The 12,861-nt window shown below is 43.0% G+C and overlaps 1 protein-coding gene across 1 annotated transcript in view; it reads right to left on the bottom strand.

Annotated features, from left to right (window-relative positions):
• Positions 1 to 2,703: 2,703 nt before the first annotated feature.
• Positions 2,704 to 12,861, bottom strand: part of TNFAIP8L3 (TNF alpha induced protein 8 like 3) — a 49,508-nt gene continuing 39,350 nt past the window's right edge. Inside the window, exon 2 of the mRNA XM_047766353.1 lies at positions 2,704 to 4,230. Coding sequence (XP_047622309.1) covers positions 3,668 to 4,230 — 563 coding nt within the window. The 3' untranslated portion in view covers positions 2,704 to 3,667. The remainder of the gene's footprint in view (positions 4,231 to 12,861) is intronic.

Below are 12,861 nucleotides of genomic sequence, written 5' to 3'. Positions count from 1 at the left end.
TACGACACAGCCATAGAAACGCCATATCTAAGCCGTGTCTGCAACCTATACCACAGCTCACGGCAGTGCTAGATCCTTAACCCACTGAGCTAGGCCAGGGATCAAACCCGCAACCTCATGGTTATGAGTCAAATTCGTTTTGATGTGCCACAGTGGGAACTCCCAGAAGGTACTGATATCGATTTTGACTTTTTTTATAAGTTGTCAGAATGGAAAAAAATTTATAAACTCCTTTTGGAACTCATGGACTTCTCTGCTCCAGCTCACTCCCTGTCTCCCGCACCCTGTCCAGAACTTTCATGGATTTCCAGATGCATTTTGAAAAACAGCATTGTAGAAGAGTTTTTCCCCTATCAAGCATAGACCTCCCTCTAAGGAAAGAGCAAGAGATGGCCTGGTTTGACTTGTGGCCCCCGTAACAGGGTCAGACTAAACAAAGGAACTCACTGACCACACAGTTTTAAATAGGGAGAGCCTTCACAATCTTCTCCTCCAAGGCCATCTGATTCATAACTTTACTGTCAACATATTCCATTGCTGGACAGTTCCTACTAACTCAGTGTCTTTGCAGCCAGAAATTGGTTGGTCTAGAATTTTTACTGATTATTTTTGCTCTTGACATCTGGGACCATGTTAAATTAAAACAAACAAACAAACAAGCCCAAAAGATATTGGGCAGAGCATATGTAGGCCTGATTTGAGAACTCATGTATTTATTTTGTATATGTATATATATATACCCACACAAAAAGTTCATTGCATTGGAGCAGCCAGGGAATGTACTGATTTGCTTCTGAAAAATGTACATATGGGGGAGATGGGAGTTGGGAGGAGAAGCACAGATGGAAAAGTCTTTTCATTTTGATTTGTCACTGAGCAGAGACCTGGAGTTGCTGAGGGTGTCGAGATTCACAGATGCAAACACAGGGAGGAAAAGTGATACAGACACATGGTGGGCACAGCCGGCAGGGAATGTGTTTCTGCAGGGTTCAGACACATGGAGGACACAGTCAGGGGTGGGTGGAAACTTCAGTACAAGTCCCTGCTGTCCTCCTGTGGGGACAGAGCTGAGTGCCAAGGGATGGTTGAAGACTCAGTGATGTTTCCAGGTGAAACTTCTCCTGCCATACCATCCCACTCCCCTTAAAGAGGGAGTCCCATCTCTGCCCTTGACTTGCTTAGCCAGGCATTGCTCTCTGAAGTTTGCATGGAAATTGATCGATTGAGTGTTTTTGTACCATTTCTTCTTTTGAAATCAGTTTTCTTTAGGGTGCCACCTGAATGTAGATACTTTAACTTGGCTTTTGTGGGTTTTCACTATTGAAAATTTAGTACAGAGTTTCTGAGCAGATGTAGTTAGAGTCCTCAGGATAAACCAATAATGAGATTCTTTCTTTGGCTACCAGGCTGTTGGTTAAATGTTTGAAATTTGTAAACTTTTCAGTTGTTGGATGAAACTCATTTGTCACTTGAATTTACATGTCAGTGGTGTGTTTGAAATGCATACATGCTATAGGTTGTGGCTATTTTTAGAGGAGTGATGGGTTACTTGTGCCCAACTGCCCCTGGCTACTGTTGATAAGCTGGAGACAGTGGGGAAGCCTGAGATGGTAGAATGTTTCCACCCACACTGCTATTGCATTTGCTGAGAATTGCTGGTGGAAGTGCTAATCCTTTTCTGATCAGAACAAAAAGGACCTTGTTCCTTCAGAAGCTCATGGGCTTTGCCCTCACTGTGCTGTGGGCTGTGGCCTGTGGAGAGGGGAGAACCTGCAACCCTCTTTGGCTGGGGAACCTGCCTTCTTCCCTATCTATTTTAGGTAGATAGAAGACAGTTCCACCCATTCCTTTTGGTGGGGCTGACTTCTCTGAGTAGGTCCACCTGTTTAGTGAAAAAAGAACCTGTTTGAAGAACCATCTGTCATACCAGGAAGTGGTCCTTAATCAGATGAGTACATGAAGGCAGGCATTGAGGGCTCTGTAATTTGGCTACTTCTGGGCCACTCATTGCCTAGTCGGCAGGTAGGAAGGAAGGAGCCTATCCCGGACAGCTTCCACTGGCACTGCCCAAATGACCAATGACCTCCTCAGTCCAGACGGGCCCTGGGCATCTGCTCACTCCTCAGGACCATGGGGAGGGGCTGGGCCCCGTTTGTCAAACATGGAGACAGGGGCTGACTTCATTAGTCCCTGTTACCCCTGGACATCCTTCCTGTGAGCTAATTTTGAGTGCTGGTGGCTGAAAAACTTAACCAGATGCTTTATATAATGTTGACTTGGGAGTCAGCTGGGGTCAAACAGCCATACTAGGTTCACTGGCATTGTTTCACAGCCTCCCCCAAACCATCTCTTGATGCTCTTGCTAGAGAGACCACGGAGTGCAATGAAACCTGGGGCTGACCTGATGTGGTATTTTTACCTTATCCTCAGGTAAAAGGGAAGCATAGCAGGACAGAGGTGATGTCCTCCAGGCAAATAAAGCACTAACTACTTTGTGTCAAAGTGAGGCTTTGAGACGTTCAGAGAAGCGGTCACCATGTCCATGGACCAGCTCTGCACAGGCACCACCCTATATATACTCCCTCTGGGGCTACTTTCCCTTAGGGTCTGAGTGCAGAGCTCTTGCTCCTCATTTTCTTCTTCCTTTTAACACTGAATCCAACTCCAAGGAATTTGATTTTTGAATCACAACTCCAAAACATCTTGTTTGAAGGGTTGTTTGAATTTATTAACAAACCAGAGAAAACAACACAAAATGACTGTGAAAGACCATGAAAGACGGATAGGGGTTCACTCTGCCCAAATCTCCTGTGCATACTGGAATAAAACTCCCCTACCCCCCACACCTCATGGAGGGTGTGCCTCAGATGGGGGCAGGGTAGGGGTGCACAATTCTCTGCCTCTATGTGATGGGTGGGAAACTCTCTCTCCACTCCCTCAACCCCTGGAAAGTTTCCCTCTGCAGTACCATAAACCTGCACATCTAAGACCTAAAAACACAACTCTCAAAAAACATTCTTTCCCATTTGCAGCTGTAGTTTTTCAAACCTTTGAGTTCATTTTTATTTTGTTTGAAATAGTGCATCTAGAGACAGACTGCAAACCCAGCCCATTAGAAACTATTGTTCTTATCTCTGCTGCTTAATAGTCTAGATTCCGGGTTGATCCCTGCCACAACCCACAGAGAAACTAGCAGGACCTTATATTCGAGTTTTTAAAAGTGAGAACATACACAGTTTCATTCAACCCTCACAGCAGCCCTGGGAGGTAGGCAGGCAGGCATGATGGTTTCAGGATCTAGAGGACGAGGACGGAATTGTAACTGGTGGAGCTGGGAACCAAATCCATGTTCTCTGACCCTTGGACCAGGGCTCCTTCCACTTTACAAGATGACTCTGCCCACCTTGATGAGCAGGGCAGCTTTTCTGCATAGAACAGGTGAAATGTCCTTTGAGCTTGCAAACAAAGGGGCTTTTGAGTACAGACCTCATCAAAAGCTCAGGGGATAAGCACATCTGCGCTTATTCCAGCATCAACATCAGAGGGATGATGAGGACAGAACATAAGCATCTTTGACAAGGGCTTCTTCTCGTTTTCCTGATTCTCACCCGGGACACGCTGGGTGCTTTAACATGAATGCAGTCAAGTCCAGGAAGAGGGAGGACATTCAAAGGACCTTCTCGTCTAGCAATTTATTGATTCCTTCACAAATCCTCTTGAGGTTGGGCCTACAGTCCCCATCCAGACTATAAAGGGTGGAGAGGAACTCCATGTCAGCAAAGTGGTTGAAGACGTGGTTGATGCGCCCATGGCTCCTGGGCGTCAGATGTCGCTGTACCAGTTCATGTACCAGGTCCTTGCATTCGTGTAGGAGCTTGGAGAGCACATTCCTGTCGAAGGTGTATTCCACCTCGTAGAAGCTAACAATGGTCATGGCAGTCTGATTCAGCTTCTTCCTGAACTTCTCCACAATAATCACCTCCTCCTGGCTGAACTGGTTGTTCCGGTAGAGGATCCCAATTTTGATCGCCACCTTGATTAGGTCTTTCATGATCTTGTGTGCTTCCTTCTTGCTGTGGGTGTGCTCTTTGGTGACTTTGTAGAGCTCATCAAAGATCTCGCTGCTGGTGTCATCAATCAGCATGTTGGCCACAGTTTTGCTGGCTATTTTGCTCAGAATCTTCTTCTGGGCTTGAAGGGCAAGGCTCTTTGAACTAAAAACATCAGGACCTATGGTAAGAGAAGAGGGAAGAGTTACAGAAATATGAGAACCATTTATTTTGTTTCTACAAGTGAAACATACTAATTTGAACTCACATTTCTACAGCAAAAATTCATGCCTTCATACCCCACAACTCTTTAATGAAACCCCACCCCAGCCTGGTTACCATATTGTCCTCTCCACATTACATGCTTGTTTACCCTCTTGAATCTTTTAAATTGTGCTCTTTCCTCTCTGAACAAGGTTTCCTCACATCCAAGCCAAATCTCACACTTTTAGACCTACTTTATGCAGAAAGCCTTTTTGACTCTATTCATTCACAAAGAACTCTCTACAATGACTACTGCACTGGAACCATTCAAGTTTTGCAAATTTGCAAGTTTTGCAATGAAGGAAATCATTGCTTAATGATAAGAATGCAGCGCCCATGCCAACCCCATTCCCAGTATAGACCTAAATGTTTGATCACTGTAGTGTTTTTGACTGAGTCTCAGAATCCATATTTTACTACGGTGAATTTTTTTTCATGTTTGATATCTTCAAAATTGGGATGTGTCTTATAGTCACTGCGGTCAGGTGGCCGTTTTATTTTGGTTGCATTACCTATGTGTGTATTAATGTAAACAATATGAGACAGAGATTTGGAAAAAAAGTGAAGTGTACTCTTACAAGAAATGTTGCCTCTCCAGTGGTATCAATGGCACAGAGAACCACCCTGTGTAGGAATACAGACATCAACAGCTCCAAGCAAAGGTGTCTCCAGCTGAGTAGTACCCTGAATGTGAGAAAGTGTAGGAAAACCAAAGCCAACTTATTTCCCTGTTACTTTCCATTTTATGAAGGAATGAGAACAACATATTTTAAAAGAAATAACGCTATGTCTAAGTAATTCTAAAACAGGATCTTTCAATAAGTATACAATATTAAGCAATAAAAAAGCAATCATTTGCAATTTAATTGGCAGCATTTTCTTTTCTTTTTTTTTTTTTTTAAGAGCACATGAAAAGGTATCTTAGAATCGGTGGTGTCTTAGGTGGGATGAAATACTCCATGAAGTCACCAATTAGCTGGAGCTGACATTTGAAATGAAGCCCACTGGCCACCCTCACTATGACAGTATGTATGTGTATTATTCTTATTTTCTGAAGGGGATTCAAGTTCCTGGAGGACAAAGATAATGTCTTCCTCAGCACCTAGCTCAGTTCTGGGCACAGGGATGGGATGATGTCTGTTAAGGTAAAGACTGCAGAAGAATGAATTTTTCTTTGAAAACTGAGGGCCCTCTAGGATCCTTTTGTCCAGTCCTCTGGCTACATGGAAGTGACAGATGGGATAGGCAGCATGGACAGACAGATGGCCATACATGCCAGCTTCTGCTATTCTGTCCGGTCCCTCCCCATCTCATATTCCACCCCTTCTACCCACTCCAGACTCATCCCCTCAGTGGAACGTCATTAATCCCTGAGTGCTTAGGTCTCATAGACACAAATTCAGTTAACACTCAAGCACAATTTAGACACAGGCCCCAGCGCTTCCTCCTCCAGCATGTCCCCTCATGGTCTGGCTCCCTCCCTCTCAGCCCAGCCCTGGGTCTTTCCAGGACAGTCACTTCTGCTCACGGACCTCTTCCAGGTGCAGGCCTCCACGGTCATGGCCTGGAGTGAGGTCACTAAAGTAGGATCAGCAAAACTAACGCAGTGGGCAGCATGGGTCTCCCATAGCACTAGGAAACTCTCTCCCAAAAGACTGAGAGGGTAGACTCTTCAAGCAACTTCATAGCAAGTGACCCTGATAAGACCAGGATTTCCCCTTCAGCCTCAGTGTGAAGGGAATAAATGGTGATGCTTGATTCTTTACCATGAGATTTATGCCCCTCCAGAGTTTGAAACAAATAATATTCCTGCTCAGACTGATCATCTACCATGGTCACCAGACCTTTGTGTAAATAACCTTTGTTCCAAAAACATCAAATCTGTTTTCCCCAAATATTTACCAGCATTGTCAAAAGACTGTGCCATATGCTTTGAAGTCAGCTCCACAGGAGAAACTTAAAGACTTGTGACCTTTGACCCTGTATTCCTCCTCAGATGATTATTCTGACAAGAAAAGTGGAATCTAGATGGATCGGTTCTGGAATATCAAAAAAGCAGTAATTTCTTTGTCAACACCAAAAACTGCCTGAACAGGTATTTTAAGAGGCTCTCTAGAAATGCAGCACACATACATTTACGCAAAGTAATGGATCAACTGACTCAGTGTCCACTAGAATGTAAGCTCTGGGGGAGCAGGGACTTGTGTCCAAGCTCCAGTGGACTCTGAGCCTAATGCACTGGGGGCCCATAGCAGCTACTTTGGGATGTGGGAGCACTGGCTCTGGGGCAGCCACTTCATGGCTTTAACCTTAAGAGCTGGGGAAAGCTGGAGTTTTTACCAAGGCTTCCCTGCTAGCTGGATTCCAAACCCTGCTCTTTTCACCATCAGCATTCCCAGCAGTTTTCTGCAGAGCAGTGGTCATCACACCTTTTGCTCTTATTTCCCCAAAATAATTTTCAATAGCTATGTATCTATTTGAATACTTTTTAACCTGACAGTAAGTATTTTCACCTAATGGTTAAATAGTTATAATTTCTAAATAGATAAATGTCTAGATATTCTAAATTGTAAATACTTTAAAGTTAACATGTTAAATTGTTCTTTTAAAAATGTCCAACCTACATACCTCAGTGATATAACATTCATTATTGTCCATTTTAAAATGATAGGAGCAAGCTCTCCTTTAAAAATTAGAACTGTTACATTGTTCTTTTTTATTCCTTGAGGTTGTATCTCTCTTCTATAACATTCAGAGAACTTTATGTTTTTCTTCTTGAAAAAATTTGATCTATCAGTCATAATTCTCTATAACCAAAGGATCCATATAAATTGAAGTTTATTTATTTTCTTTTTTCTTTTTAGGGCCGCACCCATGGCATATGGAGGTTCCCAGGCTAGGGGTCGAATCCAAGCTACAGCTGCCCGCCTACACCATAGCCACAACAATGCAGGATCCAAGCCACGTCTGCAACCTACACCAGAGCTCACAACAACGCCAGATCCTTAACCCACTGAGCGAGGCCAGGGATCGAACCCGCAACCATATGGTTTCTAGTTGGATTCATTTCCACTGAGCCACAATGGGAACTCCACAAATTGAAGTTTAAATTAAAAGAAGATCCTAGTGACCCAAATCTCCAATCTTGAAAAAATTCCTTCTGGAGTGAGTTATCATTCTAATTATTTGCAGTACAAGTATTAAGCTTTTGATAAGTACTTACTAAACATAAAAAGTAAAGTTTTATTGGAAATGCACCTCCAAATGAGATGGGTAGGGGCAGATAATGGTGCTTTGATTAAAAGAGCCATCACCAACACCAGAGTTTCACATCATCCCTTTGTTTGACTAGGAGATTTTACACCCCAAGGTAATTTGTCCCAGTAAGAATCTTTTTTTTTTCCCCCCCTTTCTTTTTACGGCTGCACTGTGGCATATGGAAATTCCTAGGCTAGGGGCCAAATTGGATCTGTAGCTGCAGCTGCCGGCCTAGGCCACAGCCACAGCAATGCCAGATCTGAGCTACATCTGCAACCTACACCATAGCTCACGGTAATGCCAGATCCTTAACCCACAAAGCGAGGCCAGGGATTGAACTGGCATCCTCATGAATACTATTGGGTTTGTTTCCGCTTAGCCACAATGGGAACTCCCCAATATGATTTTTTTGGGGGGTGGGAAATCCATTACTGAAACAGTAGAAAGAAGGGAGGTCTCCATGTCTTGACCTCAGGTTGTTTCTCAGGCAGGTGAGTTAGAGAAGACTACTGAGGTGAAAAAGAGGAATTGGACTTATAAACTGATCCATCAAAACTCTCCTCATGTGGAAATCCAAATCAAAACAAGAATGAGACACCACCTCACACCAATCAGAATGGCCATCATTAGTAAGTCTGCAAATAACAAATGCTGGAGAGGATGTGGAGAAAAGGGAACCCTCCTACACTGTTGGTGGGAATGTAAATTGATACAGTATGGATAACAATATGGAGATTCCTCAGAAAACTAAAAAAAAAAATTACCATATGATCTAGCAGTCCCACTCCTGGACATACATTCAGACAGAATTATAATTCAAAAAGATGAATGCACCCCTATGTATCTTTTGTTCTTTGCATCACTATTCACAATAGCCAAGACACGAAAACAACCTAAATGTCCACTGGCCAATTAATGGATTCAGAAGATGAGGTACATATATACAATGAACTACTCAGCTATAAAAAAGAACAAAATAATGCCAGTTGCAGCAACATGGATACAGCTAGAGATTATTAGAGATACTAAGTGAAGTAAGTCAGAAAGAGAAAAACAAATATATCACTTATATGTGGAATCTAAAATGTAGCATAAATGAACCTATCTACAAACAGAAACAGACTCACAGACATAGAGAACAGATTTGTGGCTGCCAAGGGTGAGGGAGGAGGGAGTGGGATGGACTGGGAGTTTGGGGTTGGTAGATGCACACTGTTACATGTAGAATGGATAAGCAATGAGGTCCTGCTGTATAGCACTGAGAACTATATCCAGTCTCTGGGGATATGACTCAGTTAAGTACTTGGGGATGGAGAAATTACCCTGGATTATCCAGTGCACATGAGGTAATCACAAGGGTCTTTATTTGTAAGTGAAAGGAGAAAGAGAGTCAGAAAAGGGGATGTGATGATGAAAGCAGAGGGTCAGAGGGATGCAGTGGCTGGCTTCAAATATGGAGGAGAGAACCATGAGCCAAGGAATATGGGTGGCCTCTAGAAGCTGAAAAAGGCAAAGGAAGACTTTAGAAAAAATATGCAGTCCTGTTTACACATTTTAGGATTTCTAAAATGTAAAACCATTTTAGGATTTCTGATCTCCACGGTTGTGAGATGATAAATTTGTGTAGATTTTTTGTTTTGTTTTGTTTTTGCTTTGGCCACGCCTGTGGCTTATAGAAGTTCCTGGGCCAGGGATCAAACCCAAGCCAAAGCAGTGACAATGATGAATCCTTAACCACTAGGCCACTATAGAACTCCCCACTATGTGATGTTTTAAATCACTAAGTTTGTGGTAACTTGTTATAGCAGCTATAGGGAATTAATTCAGGTGAGTGGAATGTGGTAAAGCATTTCCCAGTTTTATCTGCTCAGGAAACACTTCAAGGCAGTGACTAACTGCCTTGATTTGCCAGGATTGAGGGGTTTCCTGTATGGTGGACTTCCAGTACTAAAATTGGAAAAGTCCAGGCAAATTGGGAAAATTTGGTCACCCTATTCCTGAGCTACTAGTGATGTATATGTCATTGACCTAAAAAATGAAGAACAGGGAAGCAACAAAGGAAGAATTCCAGAAGAAGGAAGAAAATAATACATACTTAATATTGAAGATAATACCATCTTAGCAGGGTAAGCTGTATGTACACTCTTTTATTTATTTCTGGTCACAATGTGCAATAGCTTGATGTAGGATCTCAGTTCCCAGACCAGGGATTGAACCTGGGCTGCAGTGATGAAAGGGTAGAATCCTAAACACTAGATCACCAGGAACTCTCCTAAGCTGTTTACTCTTGTTGCGACACTTAAAATCATTCTCTACTTGCTTTTTAATTCTAAAGTAAATCTTCACTCTTTTTTGACCTTTTGGGACCAAGGTGTCTTTTGTCCCTTGCTTTCTCTGCAATTACTGAGCATTTACAATTCGTTCAACTCTGTATGAAGTGCTATGAAGAATGTCCTTCCTGCTCCCCCCAATATTTAATTGGGTCCTACTCTGAATATGGTCCTGCAGGGAGGCAAGATGTAGACAAATGAAACAAAACACTTAGGTATATGAAACAGCCCAAATTGGCATGATTGAGAACAGCTGGGGGGAAGCTCTATGGGCTGTGAAGGTGGACTTGAATGTGGATAGGCTACATTGTCAGGAAGTGGTTTCTAAAGTCATTGAAACAAGCCAGTAATTTCCCCCAAATCACAAAGGACTTTGATGGTTTCCCTCATACGTTTTCAGCCATCTCCCTTGTAAAAGAATGTGTTATTTATGTATAAAGGGACTTGTGGTACAAACTGCTATGGTGAGGGCTCAGGAGGGTCATGGGTATGGAATCTCTGAAGTCTTAATGATCAAGATGCTGGGGTAAAGGAATTATGTATCATCAAAATGATAAAGGAAGCTTTAAGAAAAAACAACAAACAAGTAGATTCCCACACTCTAACCCAAACCATTGCTATTAAAATCTTTAGGGGTATGGCCAGTAATCACGAGCTCCCTAAGTGTTTCTCACACCATGAATGTAGGACCCACTGATCACGGCATGCCCCAGCGTGTATCTCATAGAATACTAGTCCTCTCAGACGCTCCAAGAGAGAAGGTTTTGTGATCAGCTAAATGAGTTTGTAGATGACTATGCCCTGTGGCTGGCTTTTGATGATGTGCCATACCAGGTAGTTTATTAAAGGCTTTGAGAGGCCCTACAGTAAAGATACCTGTGTAGTTTTGTTTAGTCTACCCCTTCTCAAACGTACTGGATGTTAGAAAATACACACACACATATATTTAAATATATATATATACACACACACACACACACACATATATATATATATATATATATATTCCCTATAACATCCTATGGTATAGGAAATGCCAGGATAGGATTCAGAGAAATAACATCAATCTGATCCACTCTGACAATTCCCAGGGATCTGTGGGGAGGGGTGTGGAGACACTACTATTTCCAACATGCATGCAAGATTTAAGGGAGAGTGCGTGCACTAAGGGAGAACTGGATGAGGTAGACCTTTTGCAGGTGGAAATCTTGGGCTTATTTCCTTCCACTCAATCCTTCTGTCTCCTCCTTCTGCAGAAGGACCATGTTGGTGACCCACTAGGGAGGAACACTGCAGGCTAAGAGAAAGATGTGAACTTTAAAAGCCAAGGTCAAGGGTGCACTTGGGAGTTCTGGGGAAGCAGCCCTAACTAGCATGCACATGTTTGTTTAGGGGAAACACCAAGAGATCTAGAATAGGTCATGGCAAAAACTGTTCTTTTTCCCAAGAGCCTTAAGAAGGCTCTTCTAGTCAGCCATGATTCTCTTAACTAGGTTTGAGCAAAAGTTCCCATTCTAGCCATGAAAAATAATGGATTGTTTACAGTACCTGAGAATGGAAATAAGATATGATTATGCAGCTAACCTGACTGGCACAATGAGACGAGACTGAGGAAGCTGCAAAGTTCATCTTTGTAGAAAAGAAACAGGGTCTTCTTTAAACCAAAATTGATGGAAGAGCTCAAATGGAAGGATTATAAAGTAAGTGCTCTGAGAATAAGCATGCTTGCAACATATACAAAGAAAGGAGAAGTACCAGAACTATGCTGGTAAAATAGCATGACAATGGGAGTCAACTAGTGTGGAAAGAGAAAGCAAAAGAATTCAAGTGGGTCTGTCGCTGCATAGTAACGTGTCAGGGCCAGTCTGAGCTGATGCTTTTGTAAATGATGTGCAGCCATAGCACAAGTGATGTTTCCACGTTTCTAGAAAACATAATCTCTCCCAGATGGTGAAATGCCAAGCTGGTGGTGATACACAGCAGGAAGATCTCACCAAGCCAAGGATGAGTGGGTAGAAAAGAGGCAGATGAGCTTCAGCATGGTAAGAGCAAGGTAATACATTGTGGGAAAAATAAATGATGGTTATTAAAGATGACAGGCTCTCAGCTGTCAGCTACAGCCCAGGGAAGAGCTCTGAGCATCAACCCAGGATGTACTGTGGAAGAGGGGCTGGGGGACAGACTTAGCTCTTTTCTTCTTCTCTTTGAGTTCGGTAACTTCTCTACTTCTGGTTAAAGGGTGTGTGGAAAATATATATGTGAGTACGGATAGCTCTCAGAACTATAAAACTATCTGTAATAGCCCCCACTCATGTGCTATCATTCACTTTGGTAAACAGCTTAGGATAATGGCAAGGAAGAGAGTTAGCTAAAAATGTTAAGTAGAAGCTAGGGGTGGAGATGGTACCCTGAGAAAAACAATCTGTGGTGCTTAATAAGTACCACCTGTCAACGTAGGAGGCCCAGAGTACAAGGAAAGCTGGGGGCTCCCCAGGGCATGGGGAGAGGTAAGACCTGGACAGAGGGTGATTTGTGGTAGTCCAAGTTTCTGGGACTCAATCCCTTACACTTACATGTTGGATGTAAAGTTCAAGCAGGCCTCTCTGAGACAGAGCTGCCTCACAAACTATTTTGTGAACTTTCACGATGAGCACCATTCTTCTGCTCACCTGCTCCTGCACCAGCAAGGCTGACTGGACCAGTCCTGTTCCTCACTCTCCATCCTTCACAACCAATGAGGGGCCAGGCACCAGGTGGATACCACCCTCTTCCTTCCTGCTTCCTTATCTGGTCTCTGAGTGAGTGATAAGAGGGAGTTGGCTGTGGGGTGCCGTGGTCTGCAGGAGGGATATTCATGACAACAATAAACACCTTCTAGAGAAGACATTGCCTCTGCTTAAGTTCTGGGGCCCTATGTAGCTGTGGGGACAAAACTATTAAGGAACATTTAGTAGGTTTTT

This window comes from Phacochoerus africanus, chromosome 2, assembly GCF_016906955.1.
Source record: "Phacochoerus africanus isolate WHEZ1 chromosome 2, ROS_Pafr_v1, whole genome shotgun sequence".
NCBI lineage: Eukaryota > Metazoa > Chordata > Mammalia > Artiodactyla > Suidae > Phacochoerus > Phacochoerus africanus.
Note: the sequence above shows the minus strand (reverse complement) of the source record. Positions and strands in the feature narration are given on the sequence as shown.